This window comes from Hyperoodon ampullatus, assembly GCF_949752795.1.
Source record: "Hyperoodon ampullatus genome assembly, chromosome: 2".
Lineage (NCBI taxonomy): Eukaryota > Metazoa > Chordata > Mammalia > Artiodactyla > Ziphiidae > Hyperoodon > Hyperoodon ampullatus.
Window position 1 is genome coordinate 193,768,662 of NC_136915.1, and position 24,285 is coordinate 193,792,946.

At 37.8% G+C, this 24,285-nt stretch overlaps 1 protein-coding gene across 1 annotated transcript in view; it reads right to left on the bottom strand.

Moving 5' to 3' along the window:
- The window catches only part of DENND1B (DENN domain containing 1B), a gene marked incomplete at its 5' end in the record, with an annotated part of 258,945 nt that overhangs the window by 70,521 nt on the left and 164,139 nt on the right, over positions 1-24,285 (bottom strand). The window contains 2 exons of the mRNA XM_079697193.1: positions 10,226-10,327; positions 22,055-22,180. Of these exons, the coding sequence (XP_079553319.1) occupies positions 10,226-10,327; positions 22,055-22,180 (228 nt within the window). The remainder of the gene's footprint in view (positions 1-10,225; positions 10,328-22,054; positions 22,181-24,285) is intronic.

Sequence of the window (24,285 nt, forward strand, 5' to 3'; positions counted from 1 at the left end):
ATAGGAAAACATAGAAATGTATAAAAATTTATTATTTATGTTAAAAGCTTTCTAAAATCTCCAGCTAACATAAAATAAAAATATTTGGCTTTTGACCCACTCCTTTTATCCAATATCTTATGAAGTCAGAGAAAGTGGGTCGTAGCACAAAATACAGAGAGCGCTGAGGATCCTGAAGAATTTTCACTTTTACATACTATATCATTAAGTGACTCTAGGTTTGAAATTACAGACACCACTCAGTTGAAACACCTGACTCCTACAATGCTTGGATTTTTCCCAAATGAAACAGATGAAGAGCTTATAAAATATTCATTATATTCAATTTTATGAGCTCATCATCTACCAAAATCATAAAGACATTTTCCTGCCTATTTCTTTTAACAGGAATAGCAGTTTTTATTTGATTTCTTTACTTAACAATATTAAGTGTCTACTATATACTAGATAGTAGGATACAAACACTTTAAAAATGATCCTTGTCTTTACAGAACCTACAACTCAAGAAGGAGCCAAACAAACCAACAAACATCATATGGTACAAATCCAAGATGCTAAAAGGCAAGGAATTTATAAAAGACTGAGAGATCAAGAACCTGCAAAAGGGACATCTGAACCAAGTCTTAAAGAATGACTGAGTTGAGTAACGTAAAATGGAGAGAGAGCGTTCAAGCCAGAGAAGACAGGAAGGCAACAAGCATACATGCATTTATTCATTCCTTTACCCCTGAAGGGATGGTAAGTCTTAGCGGCTCTGTGGATCCAAGTCCTAACTCTACCACATACTAGCTGCTGTGTACACTCTTAGCAAATTATTTAACCTCCCCATAATTTAGGTTTATAACCTGCAAAGTGGCAGTAATAAAGTAGGTCATTGTGAAGATTAAACTAGTCTAGATAAAGCACTCAAACAGTACCCTGCATAAGTCAATATTCAACAAATGTTATTTTTATTTATTCATAATGACCATTTATTCTCTCACTATTTATTAAGTATCCATTACAATTCAAGTGAGAAGCATAAAGAGGTGAAACCATTTTCAGAGACCTAAGAGCAAACATCCAGAATGGCTGCAGTAAGGGTATTTAGAGAAGTATTAGAGAAAAAACTAGAGAGACAAATGCCAGAAGATGACGTATTCTGTGTGCTAGACTAGGGTGTGAACATCACCCTAGATATAATGAGAAATAAATATGTAAGATATGCTTTTCAGAAAGAATACTCTCAAAGCAAACTGGAGGATGGCTTGAAAGGGGGGCTAAATGAAAGAACACAAACCGGTTACCCAACAAGTCACTGACACTGAAACGGGGGAGAATAAAATAGGTAAATCTAATATTTAGAAAGCAGAATCAACAGAACATAGTAAACAACTAGAAACTGGGTGCAAGAAAGGTTCGTGGTGATGGTATGAGAAAAGATGATGCCTAATTTTCTGGTTTAGGCAACAGGGTAGAATTAGTTCCCAAAAGAAGGGGTGCAGGAGGGGCCAGTATGTGTGTGTATGTGCAGATGCACGTATGTATATGGGCGATGCACGTTTGTATGGAAGTGTATGTATATGCATACATGCATGTCTACATTTGCATGGGTCTAGGCTAAAGATACCTTTAGGACTTACCATAATAGGTAATTAATGCATGTATGGTCCTACATAAGGAAGCCCAGTGAGCTGGTATGAGCTAGAGACATAGAGGTCTGAGGACAGAGACATTCAAGGTATAGACAGAGGCAAGCGTAATGATAAAGGACCCAGGAGGAACTGCCTAGAGAAAGGGAAAAAGTTAGAATGTTGTATCACGGATAAAAAGAACAAGAGTATTCTAAGAAGTACTACTAGTCAATACGCCAATAAGTAAGTATTTAAGAGCAGAGTGAGGACTCTTTTCTATTCACTACAGCTGTAAAAACAAAGGCTACCCTCGCAGGAGAAACCACACACCCACTCTTTTTAAAAACAATTTACAACAGCCAGGACATGGAAGCAACCTAAGTGTCCATCGACAGGTGAACGGATAAAGAAGATGTGACACGTATATACAATGGAATATTACTCAGCCATAAAAATAAACGAAATTGAGTTATTTCTCGTGAGGTGGATGGACCTAGAGTCTGTCATACAGAGTGAAGTAAGTCAGAAAGAGAAAAAAAAATACCGTATGCTTAACACATATATATGGAATCTAAAAAAAAAAAGGTTCTGAAGAACCTAGGGGCAGGACAGGAATAAACACGCAGATGTACAGAATGGACTTGAGGACATAGGGAGGGGGAAGGGTAAGCTGGGATGAAGTGAGAGAGAGGCATGGACATATATACACTACCAAACGTAAGGTAGATAGCTAGTGGGAAGCAGCCGCATAGCACAGGGAGATCAGCTTGGTGCTTTGTGATGACCTAGAGGGGTGGGATAGGGAGGGTGGGAGGCAGATGCCAGAGTGAGGGGATATGGGGATAAATGTATATGTACAGCTGATTCACTTTGTTATAAAGCAGAAACTAACACACCACTGTAAAGCAATTATACTTCAATAAAGATGTTAAAAAAAAAAAAGAAAAGAAGAATTACAAACCAAAAAAAAAAAAAGCGTTTTCTTCCAGGATGCAGAATGAGAACATTATTGGATGGGAAGGTTTGAGAAAAACACATTTATATTATCTTATGAGGACACAACACTAAAAGAGGTTCTGCCAAGTTGAATTTCCCTATCATTTTCCACTCTGATAAAGTTAGAATATGGACAAGCAGAATTATTTTGCAGAAAAAATGTATCTACTGTAATATATTTGAGCTCCAGATGTCCAACAGTGACCTAGGCTGCCAGCGAACAGAGAGTCTGTATTCATGGACAACGCACAGGTTTGTGGTCTGCATGAGGCTCTGGGATCTCCACGCTAAGTTCAGCCACGGTCCTTGGCCATGGGGCGTGTATAGTAAAATGAGCAGAAACAACTTTAGTTCCCGTGGCCTTAAAAACAAACAATACCTAAGAAAATAACTTCCTCTGCTGGGTTAGTGTAATAGGAAACAAAAGGAAGAGACCTAAAAATAACGGCTTAAATCTCTGTAAAGCTGCAAGCTAAAGAAGGTGCTGTCAGAGCCATGGGTTTAAGAAGTGGTTTCTGGGATTCCTTCCAAATCCATTATCTAAAGAGGAATTTATCCAAATGGAACTTCCTATCATCTGTCTAAGCCATGTTTATTCCATGGTATCATGGAATGTTAGAGCTGAAAGGTATCTCAGACTTGGTGACCTTTTAGTCTAATTCATGTTACAGATGCAGTAACTGAGGTCTAAAGAGGGTAAGAAGTCAGCTGTCAGTGAAAACAAAGCCTATTACCGGCGAATCCAGAAATAGTAAAAATATATATATATATGTTTTTATACAACACTTAAGGAATTTAAATAATAATAACTTAAGTAGTTAATAGCCTAATTAATAATGACAAAGCCAACGACCAGAACATTTCCTCCCTACAGAAAAGATCATAATCCTTTCAGCTTATCCTTTCCTTGTCTTTCTTTATAGTTTCATCACGTTTCCCTAAATAATACATTATTTAGTTTTCCTCGCTGTTGAACATTATTACATAAAAGCACTCATCATATCAATTCTTCAGTGATTTGTTCCTTTAATTCATTCACATTTAGTTTTGCTGAAGCTCGTTCATCTCCCTGTTGTGTAGCTGTTCTATTGTATGAATGTAACAACTTATTCATCTTAATACTGATGACTGTCTAAGATTACCAGCAGTACTTTGCTGTTATGAGTAATTTTAGTACATGACTTTTTGGTGCACAATTTAGAGTGAAATTGCTGGATCAAAAGAAACTGAAGTTTAAGTCATAGCACCAAAGTGTTTTGTCAATAAGTTGTGCAAATTTTCACTCCCTTCAACAGCTGAAACTTGGTCCCGTGCTCCATGTCTTTGCCAAAATTTGAGATTTTCAGGTTTTTAAAACTGGGCCAGTCTGGTGAGTGTGAGGTGGTATTTCATTATGTTTTTTATTTGCTGTTCTCTGATTACAGATGGGGTGGAGCATCTTGTATATCTTTATTAGCCATTCAGCTTTCTTCATTTGCATGTGCTTATCCAAACCTTTTGCACAATTATATATGTTTTTTACTGACATGCGGGAGTTTGTTTTTTTCTATTCTAGTTTCTAAACTCTTGGGTGGTTCAAAAGTATTGCAGATATGGAGTCTTTTGATGGCCAAAAGTTCTTCACTTCAATGAAGTCAAATTTATTAGGCTATTTCTTTATGTCCTAAGTAACTTGTCTTTATACTCAATAATGTCAGTTTGGTGTCTTACTTTCTAAATCTTTATGGTTTTTTTGGCTAAATTATATGTGTCAGGGGTTCCAATGGTAATAGATAGAACCTTTCTCAGAGGGAAACATTAGTGTTTTAAGTATGATGTTTATTGAAAATACCTTTAATCATGCCATTTTGCTTTTATCATGACTCTCATGAATATTATGAAAAATCTGTGCATCTGTTGAGATGATCTAATGATCTTACTCCTATAATCAGTTAACGTAGTGAATTACATTCATAGATTTCTTAATGTGTAACTACCATTTAATTTCTGGGATAAAGTCAACCTGCCCATGAAGCAGTATCCTTTTTACACCTTGTTAGAATTAGCTGAAAATACTTTGCTTAAATTTTTGCATCTGTGGGCATAAGTGAGCCTGGCTTATAATGTTTTTTTCTCATGCTGTCTTAGGTTTTAGAATCAAGGTTATCCTGGCCTTAAAAAAGAGACTGAAGAGTATCTCCCTTTTGCCATAGTCAAAACAGGAATTTTTTGGAATTTGAAGTGGAACCATTTGATTCTGGGAGAACCGGCCTGTCTTACACAGTAAATATTGGTTAAATTTAATTAACATATTTACCATTTATTTTGCTCTTCCTTCTTGCATTTCAGACATTCCATCTTGGATCTGAGAAAACTTTCTCTCTGAATTACTTTATAAAGTACTTCCTTAAGAATTTCTTTCTCCTGTTGGTAGGGTAGTCAGGGTTCAACCAGAGAAGCAGAACCAGTAAAAGATTTAAGAGACAGATCGACAGATACATATATACATATGAGATTTATTACAAGAAACTGGTTTACAGGATTATGAGGGCTGGCTAAGCAGGTCAGAAATTCATAGGACAGGCAGTCAGGAAGGACAGACCACGGGCAGGTGGGACCACCGTCAGCGGCCGATGCTGCCACCCACAGGTGTAACTTCTCTCTTTCAGGAACATCTCAGTCCTGTTTTACAAGCCTTCCAACTGCTTCCGACAGGCCCACCCAGCTTATGTAGGATTATCTTCCTTATTTAAAGCCAAATGATTAGGGGTTTAAATTACACATGTAAAAATACCTTCACAGCAATACTTAGATTAGCATTTGATTAAGTAACTGGGGGCCGCAGCCTCACCAAGCGGACACATCATTAAAGCCAACACAGAGGGCAAACTCAGCTTTAGCAGGGAAATGTCTTCATGGCACTCTTGCAATTAAAAGGTATTTTAGTTGATGTAGGGTTCTAGGCATTTTTTCTCAACACACTGAAGATATGGCAGTATCTTCTGGATTCCACTGCTGCTGATGTGAAGTCATCTGTCAGTATTTGCTCTCTGAAAGTAATGTTTTTTCTCTTTTAAAAAATTTCCTCTTTATTGAATGTTTTAGAGCTGAATCTGCTGTGTGGGTGTAGATTTCTTCTTATTTCCTCAGTTTGGAGATGTGGGACTTCCTGAATTTATAAAGTGTGCGTGTAACTGGCTCTGGCCCTGTCCTTCCAACCAGCATCTCTTCTCCACTTCCTGTCTGCTCCTTTCAGAACTGACTGTATGGATTTCAGATATTTCCACTCCACCCTTTATGTTTATTAACCTCTTACATTTTCTACTTCTTCATGCCTCTGTACTATCTTCTGGATAACTTCTTTTTCACATCTTCCAGTTCAGCAAATCTCTCTTTAGTTAGATCTGACTGGCTATTAATACATCAATTTCCTTTCATTTAAATTACATGCATGCTTCCTTACCAGAAGTTTATTTGCTACATTCTTAAAATTGTCTTTACATTCTTTAAAGTTTTTACAGCTTGAACATTTTTAAAGCTCGTCTTTTATTTCTCTGAACATCTTAAGCACAGCTATTTTATATTCTACTTCTGTTGCATCCAGTATTTGAAGTCTCTGCAAGTCAGTTTCTGTCTGCTGTTTCTGGTTCACGATTTGTTTTCCCTGTATGTCTAATGACTTTTAAGAGTGAAATTTCTCTTTTGGATCTTAGCTGGGAGAATTCCTTGATGCCTGGATGAAGGTGGATTCCTCAAGGAGGATGCGTATTTGCTTCTGCCTGAGGGCACTAACAGTCAGGATAACTTTACACTTGACTTGAGTTTGGTCAGACCAAATCAGAAATTATTAATTCAGGCTTCGGAGTCCTGTGCATGCTGGTGAGTGGCAACTTCTCAGCAGCGCTCTTTCCTCCCCTCCACTCGTGCCAGAGCTTCAGATGGACAATCCCCAGGAAGTGGCTGAAGGGAAGGAGCACCTTTACTTCTTGTTTACCTTTACACTAAGTCTTCCCAGATTTATGGGAGTTGAAACTCCTATCACACTTCTCATCTTGGAGAGTAAGCACTGGGCTTTGTCTCCTGTGACCCTCACCACACGATGTTTTTTCAAATTCTGCATTTTAAATTGTTTCAGTACATAAGTGAGCTCTGAATCCTTCCCTGCCATATTATCAGAAATTACAGTTCACTTTAATGCTTACCTTAAAATTATATGCTTCTCTCCTGGGTTCATGTTCTCTCAATTTTGATGCGTAAGAATTGTCGAATAAAGAGAGGACCCGGGTAGTTCTTGACCCATAATGGATCACAAACTCATGGTCAGGAATATTAATCATTTGTACCTAATAAATATTTTTATATTCTTTCAGAAAGATCAGTAGTGTCTTTGAGAATTCATCTATGTTAATCATTTTTATCATTCGATTCCTATTTTTTTCCCTTTCCCCCCAAGCTTTAGTGAAGCGTAACTGGTATACAAAAAACTGCGCATAATTAATGCAGACAATTTGCTGAGTTTGGGCAGATGTATATACTCCTGTTACCATCACCACAATCCAGGTAATAAACATGTCCATCACCTCCAAAAGTTTCCTCGTGTCCATTTATGTTCCTGTTTGTGTGTGTGTGGTAAGAACATCAGCAGGAGATCCACACTCCTAACACATTCCAAAGCACACAACACTGTACTGTCGGCACCTTGGATGCTGGACCTGACTCACCTTTACAACTTTGTGACGCTGTCAACAGAATCTCAAGTCCTTTCAGGGATACCTTCAACTATCTCTTTCTTAAGGTTCATAAAATAGTATCAAGTTCAAGAACACGGTCAACTGGTGTACGTAAAACTATCCAAGTTGTCCTATAATCGGTTCTACTTTGACCATTTTCATATTTTACATTTAGCTTTTTTGACCAAGTTATACTTTTAAAAAATCCTGCATAGATATGTATTTTGTTAATGTAACTGCTCTAAGGATGAGGCAGACCCTAAAATTTATGAGCTTCCACAAAGTTTCATGCACTGTCGAGCCAAGAGTGCACAGGTGTTAATTCACATAAACTGTATCACAACCTGTGGGGCAGGGTACGATACTTGCTATTTTATAGAAAAAGAAACAGATACTTATGAACAAAAAGCTACTGAGTGACAAAGCCAAGGTTGGTTTAACCCAACTCTACCTGACTCCTAAAATATATATGCTTTTTGTAGTTACGTAAAAAAAAAAAAAAAAAAAAAAAAGACCATGTATGAACTTTATCAAACGATAAGACTCTAGTTACAGAATGTCAGAAAGGGAAGTACTACGTCATTCTACCCAACCATTCAGTCCTTGACCTCCATATAATTTGAGCTTCACAACTCAGTTTTGACAATGGGAGGTACAACTATCTCCTCTTGACAGACAAAAACACAGCAAGGGCACTGATATTTAACTCAACAAGCATGCACTGGACGACTAGCCTGGGACTGCACTGTGCTCTACACTTCAGCATTTACAGACCATCACTCGATCCTGTTCCAACCCTGGGAAGTAATTCAGTCTATACCGGGGCGCTCTAGGGACAGAGAGCTCCAAAGGGAGCCTGCTCCATCCTGGGAAGTTCACAAGACATCTTTAACCTGGAAACCCACCAAACCTGGTTCTTTCTGTTCCTGAAAGCTGTGTACTGGACAAATCTAACCCTTTCTCTAAGGTAAACTTTCACATATTGGAAGACAGGTATATCCCCACAGAGCATTCTTCTAACTCAGATCATTATTTAGAACTTCCTCAGAATACAGATAAATAGTATTGGATGTTTTCACCATGCTGGTTTCTTTACTTATCTGATTTGAAGCTTATTTTGTTATTTGGTCTCTTTCCTCTTAACAGACAAAGGAATTTCTATTAACTTGTCCGCTTCTCAAGGGCATCACTGAGTTTTTATTCATGTCTGCACCCTGGCCCTGAGCACAGTTTATGACACACTGTAGGTCTTCATTAAATGTTGAATTCACATAGCTAACTTTACACTTAAAATTGTCATGTGGAGTAAGAAAAGTAAGTGTTAAGAACTTAATTTAAATTACATAAACAGAAACTATGGCAAGCCTAAATTAGGAAACTTGCCATGATCACACAGTGGGATGAAAGAGACACTTCATCTAAACTTTCTGAAATCTGATGTCAAGCTGCTGCTTTTGGAAATGACAGTTTTATTTTCTGAGCCAGAAATCAAGACACACAGAAGGACTATAAATTTTTTCTGAAATTTCAATTTGTAATTATGGAAAGTTTTACAAAGCTTGAAAAGTTACATATTTATAAATCGTTTTTATAAACTGGATTGCACTGGGATGGTCCTATTAAAATTTACAAGCAGCTTATGCAGCTCAGTAACAAAAAAACAAACAACCCAATCCAAAAATGGGCGGAAGACCTAAATAGACATTTCTCCAAAGAAGATATACAGACTGCCAACAAACACATGAAAGAATGCTCAACATCTTTAATCATTAGAGAAATGCAAATCAAAACTACAATGAGGTATCATCTCACACCAGTCAGAATGGCCATCATCAAAAATCTAGAAACAATAAATGCTGAAGAGGGTGTGGAGAAAAGGGAACCCTCTTGCACTGCTGGTGGGAATGTGAATTGGTACAGCCACTATGGCGAACAGTATGGAGGTTCCCTAAAAAACTAAAAATAGAACTACCATATGACTCAGCAATCCCACTACTGGGCATATACCCTGAGAAAACCATAATTCAAAAAGAGTCATGTACCAAAATGTTCATTGCAGCTCTATTCACAATAGCCCAGAGATGGAAACAACCTAAGTGTCCATCATCGGATGAATGGATGTGGCACATATATACAATGGAATATTACTCAGCCATAAAAAGAAACGAAATTGAGCTATTTGTAAAGAGGTGGATGGACATAGAGTCTGTCATACAGAGTGAAGTAAGTCAGAAAGAGAAAGACAAATACCATATGCTAACACATATATATGGAATTTAAGAAAAAAAAAGTCATGAAGAACCTAGGGGTAAGATGGGAATAAAGACACAGACCTAATAGAGAATGGACTTGAGGACACGGGGAGGGGGAAGGGTAAGCTGTGACAAAGCAAGAGAGTAGCATGGACATATATACACTACCAAACGTAAAATAGATAGCTAGTGGGAAGCAGCCACATAGCACAGGGAGATCACCTCGGTGCTTTGTGACCACCTAGAGGGGTGGGATAGGGAGGGTGGGAGGGAGGGAGACGCAAGAGGGAAGAGATATGGGAACATATGTATATGTATAACTGATTCACTTTGTTATAAAGCAGAAACTAACACACCATTGTAAAGCAATTATAGTCCAATAAAGATGTTAAAAAAAAAAAAAACTCGGTTTGTTTACCATACCCATCTAGCACACTAGGATAAGCCCTTCTAAGATGCCTTACATAACCAGTCTTACTGCTTTTTCTGCTGCGCTGGATACTCTCCTCTGTGAGACCATCAGCTGAGCAACTTTCAGTGAGGAAGTTTTTAATAGCAAAGTTCAGACATAATTTTACAGTGACAAAAAAGTGTTATAAATTTGTTACATTTCTGTAAACTTGTTACAGAACAAAATGTGGAGGTCCACTCTTACCTGCTTAAAAAGCTGGAGGTTAACTGCGGTTTCTAAGAACTGTTTCATCAGACTTGAGCGGTGCTTTACGAAACTCTCCTCACAGAACGTGATGGGCTCACCCTGGATAGAAACAAAGAATTTCGGGGACGTCAACAGAAAGTCAGTACAAACCAGCCTATCTGAAGAGGCACCTGGGGGGTCACACAGGAGTGTAAGACACACAACTTCAAGGTGCTCAGAGTGTAGAGGGAGTGAGACCCTTACACATAATGGCTGGAGGTCAGGTTGGTAGAAATATTCCTCGGGCCGATAAGCTTCTGCTATAGCTTCCTAATCAAGGATCCCTTGGGCTCTTAAAAATGGTCACTTTCACTCCCTCACAGTAAGACTAAATCCCCTAAAAACAAAGATTTAATATCATTAGATTGATTATGAGTATTAAGAATTGCACACAGGGCTTCCCTGGTGGTGCAGTGGTTGAGAGTCCGCCTGCTGATGCAGGGGACACGGGTTCGTGCCCCGGTCCGAGAAGATCCCACATGCTGCGGAGCAGCTAGGCCCGTGAGCTATGGCCGCTGAGCCTGCGCGTCCGGAGCCTGTGCTCTGCAATGGGAGAGGCCACAACAGTGAGAGGCCCGCGAACCGCAAAAAAAAAATGCACACAATCTGAACAAGTCCAACAATTATATTTCATTCTGATTAGAAAACATTCTTACCATCAAAATTGCTGCATGCTTTTTGCCGTTTATAGGATGATCATTAATTTCTTTTTGAATTAATTAAAAGGTCTTTTAATCACATTCTATTCATGATTGCAAATACAATTCTGATTGGATACTTTCTAGGATAAGCCTCACATGGCATGTGCCTGAACTTATCCTATTTGCTAAGTAATCACAACTTGGCAAGTATCTTCTGGCAGCTTTGGGCTGTTAGCCGCTCTTCCTCCATCGCGAGGACTTTAATTCCAAACTCAGATTCCACAGACTCCCACACGTGACCCCAGGAATCATCTCTCACTGGCAGACCCCCGCCACCTGCTGCTCCCCTCCACAGCCTGAATGGTCCTCTTGCCCATTCAACACAGAGGAGGATAAGTGACTTAACGATCAAAATGAAAACAGAGATTAGCGACAACGATTCGGTCCTTACAGTAAACCTTGTAGCAATCTTTACACTGCGGTAAAAAGGATAAAACTGAGCTTGTCCACCTTCTAACAGAACTTTGAAAAAATATTAATTATAATTTAATTTTAAGAAAGAATTACGTCTTGATTACAGGTGTCTGTAAGTAAAACTCTGGAAACTGGTTCTTGAATGAATAAATAATGGGACTAACAATCTGTGTAACTCAGCTGTTACACTGTCTGCCGGAAGTTAATGCACTGTTCCACAGAGCAGCCGTTATGCACAGTTAATGCTATTTAAATTTACTAAAATTAAAACTAACAATTTAGTTCCTCAGTCGCACCAGCCACATTTGAAATGCTCAGCAGCCACAAGCGACTACTGTATCAGACAGCACAGATACAGAACACTTCCTTTATCACAGAAAGTTTTCTTTGACAGAACTGCTACAAAGGGAAGAAAATAAAATTCAAACTCAGAATTACAGAAGACAATTCGATAATCTATTAATTGATGCCACCTAGACCAGCCATCAGCTGATGATCTATAATAAAACTAACATTATACATTTTCATATAGATTGTTGCCATTCTTAAGCGCTAGAGAATGATTTTTAAATACATATTTTAAGAATTGAATTTACATAAATATATTTTAGATAATCAAAAATACACCATACTTGCCACTATCATAGAACTTACAATCTAATGGGGGAAAAACAACAAACAAGGAATCCTGTTAAAGGTAAAGATCTGTTGTTTTTGAACCCCTAATATCAGCAATATATCTAGTTACACTGGGAGCCCAATGTTTTATAAGTGAATAAATGAAATAGCAAGTAAGCTAAAGCCTTGCTCTGTATGACATATTATCCTTTCCAAAGCAAATATAAATTTTAAAAATAAACAAAATCATTGCCTCTAACGGCAGTTCCAACTATATCACTGCTATAACAAAGAAATCAGGACTATTGATAATTTTAATTTTTATTTGATGGACTTTTCATCCCCAAACATGTGAGAGAGATTTTATTACAGTCTGTAATATGTCTAAAAGTTGTCATTAACATTGCAGAATAGTCTTCAACTCAAATACAGAGTTCTATCTCCAGTTGAAAAGCTTAGACTTCTGATGTTACAAGCAAGCATTTCTTCTGACTGGAGGGAGCAGAGAGCGGGGGTGAAAGTCTCCAGGGAGAAGCGGTAGGAGCAAAGTCTACCGACTCTTCCTCAAGAGGTGGGCGTAACTAGTCCTCGGCCAACGTGAACTGCCTGGAAGAACTCTTCCTCACTAATCTTGTAGCAATTGCCTGCAATCTGTCAGGAGACGGGGGCAGAGAAAGCTCAGACGTGCTGCCCCCCGCCCCCATCCTTGATAACAACCATCACGGTAAAAGCTTCCAACTGAACCTTTCATTGATCAACAGTTTGTTCACTAAGAATCTCAATGATTACAAAGAAGACAAAGCCCTGACACATCTTAGAATTTTCTCTCAGGGGAAAGAAAAATAAGGCTTGTTTAACAATGCTGTAAAGTTTTATGTATTAATACACAAGAGTCTCAACTGCTGTCTTCCTTGGGGTGTATCCTATGGAACAGATCCTTTTCAATCCAAGTCAAATTGGATGGCGAGGTAAGAAGGAACTCTGCTCAGGATCTTCTGGTTTATTTACGATCTGATGAAAAATCAGGATTAGGATTGAGCAGTTTCTCAAAACCTGTCTTGCTCCAAGTAAGGTGACTACACATCCAGTGTTGCCCACCAAATTCCCAGTTTATGCCTGCAGTATGAAAGGTTTAATCTGGGGGCATCTGTGGCTTCACAGAGGAAATGTGAGCTGGTTTTGAAAACGAATGGAAGCTTTATGAAACACAGACAGAAAAGACAGTCTTGAGAGAGGACAGACATGGACAAAACGTGGGTCATGTGCTTGGGGTGGGTGTGAATTAAAGAAAGCACCAAAGTGGGATAATAAGAGGTTGGCTGAGGCCTAGTGGCTACTGGACATGGGTTACAGAGAGTACCAGAGGGAGAGAAAGGGCAGGTTGAGCCATCCTGGAAAAGGCCTGAGCCTCATTCTAAGACATTAGTTATGTCTTTGAGGGCCTCAAGCAGCTCAAAGAAGCGTGCGTATGTGCTTTGGAATGGACAGCGCACAGGCAAGAGGAAGTAATGGAAACAGGCAGATCAATACACAGCACAAGATAAATCCGGCAGGAAAAGGCAAACTAGGCAGCAGACAGGAAGAAACAGCAATGACTCGTTACCTCACATTTATAGGGCACTGACGACTACACTGACAGTAATAACAGTAGCTAATGACTGCATAATACTTGTTATGTGCCAGGCACTGTGGTAACGCACTTTACACATATTAACTCATATAAAGCTCAAGCTTATTATCATCATATTCTATACATGACTAAACTAAAACCAAGTTTAAGTAACTTGCTCAAGACTGCATAGCACTGTCAGAGGCAGGATTCACTCTATGCTCTCAACCTCCAAATTATCCCATTTCTGGGTATCCAAGACTCCATGAAATATTTTATTTATTCCACACCGTGTAATCTGTAAAAGTACAATAAGCTGTGATAATTATTACATTTTACAGATGAGGAAGCTGAGGCTTAGAAAGTTTAAGTAGATTAACCCAGGTTGTGAGAGTTGGAAGTTGATGTGGTTGGTTACGCTACTAAACATTTCATGGCAAAATCAACAGACCTGTTTATCAACTGATACACAGCAGTGGTTCTCAAAGAGTGGCCCAGGGACTCTGGCCTTTTCACAGGGTCTGCAACACTAAAACTATTTTCATACTAGTGCTAAGGTGTTATCTGCCCTTTCACTTTCATTTTCTCACGCGATCCGACTGAGTTTTCCAGAGGCTTCATAATTTGCAATATTGCAACAGACTGAAAGCAGAATCAAACGTGAGAATCCAGCCAGCTTCTTTTAAGCTGGGTAGTAAAGAGATTTGGAAAAATGTAAAACAGTGCCATTCTTCTGACCAACTTTTTTGTTTAGAAATAGACTTATTTTTCATGAAAATATGTTTTATGTTAAGCTTAGTAGGTTTGTGTTTTTACCTTTTCATTTTTTAAAATTATTTTTTCTCCTTCCTTTTTTATTGGTTTGTATTGTTTTGAAATTAACTATCAATAATAACTATTTAAAATATATTCGGTTTTCATTTCTAATATGGTAAGTAGTGATAGATAGACCCGACATAAACAAAAGTTCTTTGATGTCCTTGATAATTTTTAAGAGTATAAAGACATCCAGAGACAAAAAGTTTAAGAACCACAGATGTACAAGAAAAAGACAAGCAGGGATCAAAGATGACTCCCAGATTTCTAGCTTGAGGATCAGAAGATGGTATTGTTTATTAAAGACTAGGAATACAGAACAAAAACCAGGTTTAATAAGAATCTGGTAAAATCACTTGTGGCTTGTGTCTCGGCTTGGGCTCTAAGCCAAGCCTGAGACAGGGATTCTTGTTCAAATGATTTGCTGGCGGAGAATTCTCAGGAAATAGGTACGAAGCGGAACAGGATACAGCAGGGAAGAAAGACAGGCAAGAGTGCTGGTTTCATGTGGAGACCAGCTTCAGAGTGAACCCATGGAAAAGCACTAATCTTGCGGCAGAGTCCACCCAGCCTTGAGGCAAGGCCAGTGTCCTGCTTCCTGTGTGGCTCAGTCACTGAACCTGGGCCTCTCAGTGGGAGGAGTGGAGGAGAAGGTGAGATGCCTGGAAGGCCCTGCCCATTTTGCTAAGGGCAATCTTCCTCTGAAGAGAACACCAGCTGGTACAGACTGGGGAGGGCCTCTACGACAGTGAAGGCCGGCAGGGTGCTTGAAGGCCACCTGAAGGTACACAACACAAGCTAGAAAGTCAAGCTTGGAACATGTGTTGTTTAACCTATATTTAGGAAATAGCTGCACAGAGCTAGGTATTCAAGTTAAGCGGATCACCCTACTGAGGGACGAAGATTTATGCAACTGAGAAATACTCATCTATAATCTAATTAATTTCTTAAAATTATAGAGCTCATTGACAGAAAAGTAAGTAAATAAATATAGAGTTCAGTGGAGACACAGAATAATCAGGTAGAAACATTAAAAGGTGGAAAAGAAAAACTCTTCACGGGAAAATTCTGACATGACGGTCAAGCAACTGACTCTTTTGCTCATGGAGCAGTCATGAGGCAACAGAATGGAGTCAAAACCAAAATTACTGCACTGGAATGTCACACAAAGGAGCATGGAAGGACTTAAGGAAAATATGATGCGTCGCAGAGTAGGAATGAAGTTCTTATTACAGAGAAGAGAACCAGACTTTCCAGAAAGGAACCACCAGTACTGCTCACCATTACATTTAAGTATGTCAGTCAACAAACACATTCTAAGGATGAATCAGCAACACACCAGCACTCTACAATGAGGAGCCACTGACAAGAGTAAAAACACCAAAGCTCACACTGATTTACTGAGTCATGATTATCCACAGAACAATGTCACTCTCAGTCACTTGTATAATGACTAATGATTGGGAAGAAAAAGGGTGCCATCCCTGCAGGGTGCCAGGAAGTGCAAGTCACTCCTACCTGACGGCATTTAAATTACTCATAACTGCCCTCCACTGGCATCAATCTGGCCCATACGGACCACGGGATTTACCTCTAGAAGTAAATTCTCCATCCTCCGAATATCCAGAGACATTTGTATCTTTCTTTTAGCACTCATTTTCTGCATTGTATTAAATGTACATCTTTGCATTCCCTGTAGCACCCAACACAGTACCTTGTGTCTTGTGTGTTCAATAAATACCCACTAGTTACTATTTGAATTATTTTTATAGGATAATCAAGGCACAGGTAAGATATGGATGAAATGGAGCTGTTTTTCCTACCCTATTACTATGTTCAGCTTCAGAGAAGTTATCGTTATTTAATATAACACTTTTGTTTAGTTTGTTTTTAAGAATAGATGTGTTTAAAGTTCTAGACTATTCTCCAGAGTAGGAAATTTTGCAAGAGCAAGAAAATACTTAAAAAATAGACTAGATCTTTATGCTTTAAGAATGTGTATGACTTAGCAAAAGTTCATATTGAAAAAAAAAAAAAAAAAAAGGAAGGTGTCAGGAAGTATGCTACTGTACAAAAATGTGAAGTAAAATCCAAAGCATCAACATAGTACTTATTCAGTTCCTTAACACACTTGGATGTAATATGTAATGTCACTGTTTCATAAGGAGTATAAACAAACTAAGCAAAAATGTCTGCATAATGACTGTATATTTACATTTTTAAATTCTCTGAAAGATTTGGCTACCAGTTGTCTCATGGGAATATTAAAACATAGTTAGGTTCTCATAGAAAACAGTAATAAAGATTTTTCAGGCTATGTAGCATCTGTCTTCCAAGTGTCCCAATGCTCTTATTATGGCATATCTACTCTCAGTTTAGTGACCATGAAAACAATGCTTCCTTAATTGCTGAGAACCGTTAGTGAAAAGTCGCATGTTCACATCATAAACTTTAGTCATCAACAAAAATCTTCTCTTCTGTACCTATTACTACAGGAGTGTATCGTAAGTTATTAGATCTGTCTTGAAAAAACATAGCTCTCAATGTTCCACTGGTCTGTGATTCAGCAAGTTAAGATGGGAAAAGAAATTGATTTGTTTTTAGGGACAGCTGCTTCTAGCACTTTGGATAAACATGAGCATTTTAAAAGATCAATAGATTTATGTATTAATTTTATACATACTATGATAAAATACATTTCTCTTCCCCACAACTTAAGGACAAACATCCTCTATTCTCATGACACATATTACCAGTGATGTACAGATGGAACCCTTACTAGCCAAGTCCCCAGTTCTCCCTGCCCCATACTAGTTGTGCAATATTTTTACATTTTTGCTAAAAAATTAAGCAAAATTTCCTCTCTACTAGTTAAAAAAAAAAAAGAGTGGAAAGAGAGTGCAACCATATTCCATCTGAAAGCCAAATACCAAATACTTCTTTTGTAGAAACCATCTTGAGGTCAAAAGGTACTCAAGGTTGGGTAATAAGATGAGTAGGTACCTCACATGCTGTGGGAACCACACCACTGCGAGGGGTGAGTACATAAACTGTCCAACTCGGATTTTGAAGTCTCTAACAAGTTAGCAGTTACAAATTTGTTAAATGGAAGCTTTAAGGCAAAGATTTAGTGATTGGCCACCTAAATTATGGATGTCAATCCTGTACTTAAATTGATTGAACGTAATCACAAAATATAACTCGCTGATAATGTTTTAAAGGAACATAATCCAAAAAATGTCTGAAGGACAGCTCTGGCTACTAGTCAAACAGGAGCCCAGATTACTAGCTAATCTTTATTTTTTAAAAATTTCCTTTTTATCCATTAGCAAGGCTCACGGCAGCCCCGAAAAGTTTGAGTGTTTGAAACTAATGATATCATCCTAAATATTCAAAGGAACAGATTTCAGCATTATCTCTATGCTCTTAGGGTAATAAAGTATATGCTTCTGAATATACTAAGCAATATTTTAACTCAGGCAAACATTTCTTTAGCATTAGCTGTTGGTCAAAAATTTGACTTTTAATAGCTTGTGATACAAATGATACAGAGGTACAAATGATGACCCTTTATTAGTTATTTAGTGCAATCATTTAAAAGTATTCTCATGTTTACGGCAATGTTTTTCTTTTGGGGGATCAGCAGAGGGTACTTTATTTTAGTTATGTTAAGGGAATTTTCCTTACCAAATTTACTACTTCTAAAATGTCATTTTTAATGATCATAGCTTAATATACAGAGCATTAACTACATATGCCAGGCACTGCTCTAGTAATTTACATATATGAACTCATTTTATCCTCTGAACAACCCAAGAAGTATTACTGCTTTTTTTTTTTTTAAACACATGAGGAAACTAAAGCACTAAGAGGTTATTTGCCCAAAGTCATACAGCTAGTTAGCCACAGAATGAGGATTCAAGCTCTGTTTTAGAGTCTGTGCTCTTAGCACTTTTCTTCCATTTATTTAGCACATTAGCTTCATCTCCCGTTTTTGAAGTCTTAAAAAGTAGCTAACTTGCTGCTGGTTAAAATCCAAAACCAACAAAACATCCATTATTTTACTGAAATCACTTTCCAAAAACATTAAGGAGTTTTATCATTTTCTCTGTAATTAAGAGCAGGTACCATTTATTTGTCAATCATGCCAGTGTGTCATTCAGAGAGTGTAACTTAGGCACTAGGAGAAAAGTGAGGACATATTAAGTGCTGTCACTTAGACATTCTAAGTGCTTAATTTATAAAATAAGTTACCCTTTGGCAGTATTTGGCATGTGCATTTGAAAATGAATATTCGGATCATCCTGAGGGCTTTCCCTCACAACCCACAACCAACTGGTTCCCCAGTGCCACTGCAGAGGGTGCAGGGGGAAGAGGAAGAAGCAGTTTGAGTGGCGGCAGTCACCCCAGGTGGACAAAGCCACGCATGGAAATACGTGGCCTGAGTAACAAATTATTTCACCAGCTTACATGCACTCTATGAGATGCCTGTACCATCTGCACCTTTTGAGAAAATTCTTAAGATTGTGTATTGTTTGTTCAGTCTTTACGTAAATGTATACCGAGTGTTTTCCATGTATCTTCATTGAGAAGAAATGTAAGTTCAGAAAATTTATCTCAAGGAGCAGATGATATGAGGATGGAGGCCTAATGGAACGAAACACTCCGCGCTGAAGCAGGACCGGGACTGTGGAAAGGACAGATCCAGATGCAGCCCCACTCGTCACCAGCTGGGGAACCTTAGTGGAGGTTTTTAAACTCTATAAGCATCACTTTTCTTATCTTTAAAATGAAAGGGGTAATATTTTGAGGCTTGTAAAGATTAAATGAAAGAGTTAATTCAAAGGGCCCATCAATGCCTGGTATCCAGTGGGCACTCAACAGTTATTATTTTAATAGCAATTAATAAATTATTAATGTCAGGAAAAATAATAATATAAGAACTATAATAAATAATATATAAAAAAGGGAAAAGAAATGTGTTAAGGAAAGTAAATATAATGAATTCACAGAAAGAAAGTGTCACTATAAACTACTGCTTCAAGGATCAGGAAAGAACTAGATGGCCATTAAAAGCTAGAAAGATTAAAGCACTGCCAGGAAGAAAGAACATTGTAAATAAGGGTTTGGAAGCCTGAGAAGCTTGGGGCATTTAGAGCCTCAGGCAGAATTCTCTGAGTTGAGGTCAAAGTTTAGAAAAAAAATAAAGGAAGACACAGACCACCTGCCCATCACGAGGGCCTTGAACGCCAGGCGAAGGCAGGGCCCTGAGACTCTGGTCTGTCACAGACCAATCAACAGGTTCAATTTTGTCAAACGTAAGGGAAATAACTGGTTCATTTTTTGTGTGTGTATAAACAATCATGAAATTTCAAAAAGTAATACCTAGTTAAAGAATTCATATCCATTAAAAGCTATTTTGTAATATTTCCCTTTCCAATTGTACTCCAGTACTTGAAGGATACCGCTAAAATACATTTATGATGAAAAGAGACAAAACCATGAAATAACTGTAACTTCTAAACTTGGCTCTTTTTTTTTTTTTTTACATCAATCAGAAAATATATCAAAGATATATGCCTGCTATATAAATGTCCAAAAAAGAGTCCATGGTTATTTGTAAAGATAATACCTAAAACAACAAAAACAACAAATATTTTATATACAATAAATAATTTTCCTTAAAGACTATTTATTTTGAAAATATATAGGAAAAAAATGTCCAAATACATTCAGTATACTTTAAAAATTGAGCTTTCATTCAAAGACTGAGTCAAAAGAAATGTGAAGGCATACAGAATGCAAATACCATCCCCCAACTCCCAGAAAGAACCAGCAGTAGAAAGGGAAGGAGAAAACATCAAACATATAAAGGAAAAATGTAGATAAATTAACAAATAAATTTATAAGATGTGATCAATAAACAGGAAAGACGTTCTCTGACAAAATTATTTTCCCACAGACGCTGAGAATCTGGCTTTCACGATGTTTAAAAAAAAATCATTGAAATCCTATAACCCTACTATCTGCTCAATCAAGCTCAAAGAGGGAGAAAATCAAGCTACAAAAACTATAGTAAGTAATTAATGTTCAAGATGGAATATTTTAGTAATTTTAACCGTCACCTAACAACACTGATAATTTAAATCGTTTAAGAAAATTTTCTCCTCAATCTGCTTTCCTCAAATCTGAAGTCTTTTACAAATTTAAAAAGGAAAATGAAAAGAAAAATGTAGCTTATAGATTAAGTATTTAAATGCGGCAAAATTCAAGCAAAGTGATCTTTTAACTTTCCTCCTATACTGTAAAACTTGAAAGCAATCTCTTTCAAAGAATTTGATATCTAAAATCAACCACTAATTTTGTCTTTCAAACCCATTTTTCTGTTTCAATTGATGTTCACTAATTTTAATGACTATGCTCTACTGTAGTGTGGATGACTAGTTTCCAGTCTTTTAAAGAATGAGACCCTATCACCGTCAATAATTTTTGAAGACTCCCCCATGTGAGATACATATACTCTGTACGGTACTATGAGTTCTATATAATGTTTTAAAAAATACACACATATTTCAAAAAGATGAGCATGCAAATTAGACCACCTGCACTTTTCCAGAGACAGTAGCTGATCTGCCTAACTCAATAACTCCTCAGAGGTACAAGAGCCACTGGGTGGGAACTACTAATTTAGAAGTCAGTTTGGAAAGCATATAACCCGTTCACATTTGTTTAGTGCTTCATGGTTTATGACAAGATTTACACACCAACCCTGAAAGGTAGACAGAGAAGGTATAAGAATTCTCACTTTACAAATAAGATGGAAGTTGAGACAGACTAAAGAAATGGGTCGAGGTTACACAGCCTTAACAATGGTGAAATACCCATTAGATAACAGGTCTTATTACTTATTACTAACTCAATATTTTTAATACATTTATTCACCTGGTCATGAAAGGGCAGTGTAATCATTTTAGTAAAATCAGACTAACATGCTTAACCAATAATTCCGAGAGAAGAAAACATATTTTAATTTACACCTTTTTGGACCATCTAACAACTTGGGTTACAATTCTACATAATAATCATTTGGGGGGGGTATTAAAACAAGAAAGAAATGGCAAAGTGAGCTAGGATATGCTAAATAGATAAGCCCACTTAGAAAAGTGTTATGAATTAGGAAGACGATAAATTTCCAAATGTTGCAAAATGTTCAAGTTCTAATATTTTTAAACTTTCACATTATATTTGTCATTTCTAAACTCTAATCTAATAAACCCAACTGTCCGGTTAATTTCTTAGTAATCTTAACAAGATTGGGTCGTTACTCTAAGACGTAGTAACACAATTCATTGATTAGTTACAAGTAAGAATTCCAATTTTAGAACAATAAACAAGGTTCTATGCAAGAGAATGTGGGAAATATTAACTCAGGGTTATTTACTAAAAGAACTAAAACCATAAAGTCAAGAAACTGGAGGTGGAACATCATGTTTTAAAGCATATTATTTTGTATTTTCAAAAACATTTACGATACTTTTTCGGGTGGGATATTAAAATGTTTCTTTTTCTGCCCCACGCCAAAGAACCACACAAGAGCACATTAAAACAGTGATGAAATAAAACGCTTACAGGTTTGTATCTCAGTGCATCTCTGTAGGATCCAAACAAAGCAGCCTGCGCCCTCAGGAAGGCCCTAGCCACTCCGTCCCCCGTAGCTGTAGACTGCTTCTTCAGTTTATTTTTCAGGGCCGAGACCTGCGTGACAGAGAGGAACCGTTAAATTCACACCTCAGAAATTGGTACAGCGAGGCACGAGCCCAATGGGCAGGCAGACCGCAGCGTGTGCAGGTCAGCCCGAGCCTCATCCTCTGCCTGACAGCTTATCTTCTAAGTGCAGGGAGCACCTGCTGGTCTGTTAATTGAAAGGAAAGCAGGGGCCCACAGTAATGTGCTAATGCAAATTGGTTTGTGCTCTCTTTTTTTCCCAAGGCCTCTTGACATAAATAAGCTTTAATTATTTTACAGTAAACTGCTTGTGAGCCACTTTTCTGCAGATTTTTAGCAATTACAACATGTGTCTACTTGTTTGGAGATGAAGCCAGTTGGGTAGCGTTCGACTGCTTGCTAGTTAATTTTATTTTTGGAAGCTTCGTTTGTATATGTAAATAATTTTCCAGTCATTTGTCGAATGGTTTTCACCATTATTAGATAAAAAGAGGGGAGGGAAGTTAAGGTTACTGAGAACCTACCACAAGTGGGGAATTGTGTTGTGCTCGTTAGACACTGTCCCATCTGATCTTCAGAGTCTTCTATAAAAGGTACTCATGTTACCATTTATGAAGAAACAGGGGCTCAAACATGTGAATCGACTTGCCCTCAATATCTGGCTACTAAGTGGCAAAACTGAGATTTCAACCCGGTTCTGTCCAGTTTTCTCCACCACCACATGCAGGATTCGAGGTCAACGTTATTGCCTTATGAACCAGTAATCACGTTAATAATGTTTTAAAATCAAAGAAAAATGTATTATCTAGGAATCTGTGAAATTTTAAAAGGCACCTACATTTGTTATAATTTTTCATACAGTTGCATCCTTTAATTTCAGGTCGTGTGTATTTTAGAGAATGCATGCTATTTATGAACAGCCCTTACTTAGATGAGTATTTTCTAATAGTAATCAACCTCCTGATGCGCACTCTTAGTTTTTAAAGGGGAGGTGAGGGCTCCCCTGGTGGCACAGTGGTTGAGAGTCCGCCTGCCTATGCAGGGGACACGGGTTCGTGCCCTGGTGCGGGAAGATCCCACATGCCGCGGAGCGGCTGGGCCCGTGAGCCATGGCCACTGAGCCTGTGCGTCTGGAGCCTGTGCTCCGCAACGGGAGAGGCCACAACAGTGAGGCCCACGTACCACAAAAAAAAAAAAAAAAAGGGAGGTGATGTGATCTGTTCCTATGCATCCAATTCACTTGACCAATTCCTTTCACAGATAATAAAAACTACACTCTGTACACTTAAAAAATACCATTGATGCTCATATACATTACTTGTCAATGCTCTACATGGGAACATAAAGTCACGTAGAAATTCTGTTTTCTTAAGAAAAAACTGATGGGACAAATTCTGGTTGGACTGTTCCCTTACCAGAGCATGTTCTTACCCTTACGATACATCCAGATAACAAAACAATGTCATTCCTCCTTTACATATATATGCAAGGAGGAATATTTTTATTTCTTTATACAAGCAGCCCTCACTACTCTTGTGGATGATGATTGTAATTGAAGTGTCAACCTAATTAACAACTAAACTTCGAATAATGCTAATGAGAAAGGAACACAGCATCAGAGGAAGGACCAGCTCTACAGGTGATAAACCTTCACAGTAGTGACATTTTCCAGTGTAAAGTCACAGTTACTGTGATCTGATCAAAGACAGAGACCCCCATTGGGTCCAATTATAACCACAGTTTTGAAAAAATTATTGAGTTATGATGTTCATAATCTATGCAGAAAGGCCTTTGCAGTATAGGTCTTTCCCCATAGCTGTGATCTTTTCAATTTATATCCAAGCTCCATAGATTCAGATAAAAGTTTAGAGCCTAATTCATTTAGCCCACAAAGTGCATAAATTAGGATTCATTTAAGAAGAAGTTTTTATTATTAAAATCTAACCTCAATTAATGCATATTTTTAGGTAACCCACATATTCAAAAATAAATAAGCTGAAGGATGCAAAAACAAACCTCTGACTTGACGTCCTTTATTCTTAAGTCTGTAATAATGTTATTTTTTAGGTTTCAAATGCCTTTAAAAAAAAACCAATGGGGATGAAAATCAATACACGTATTTCATTATTGCCCCC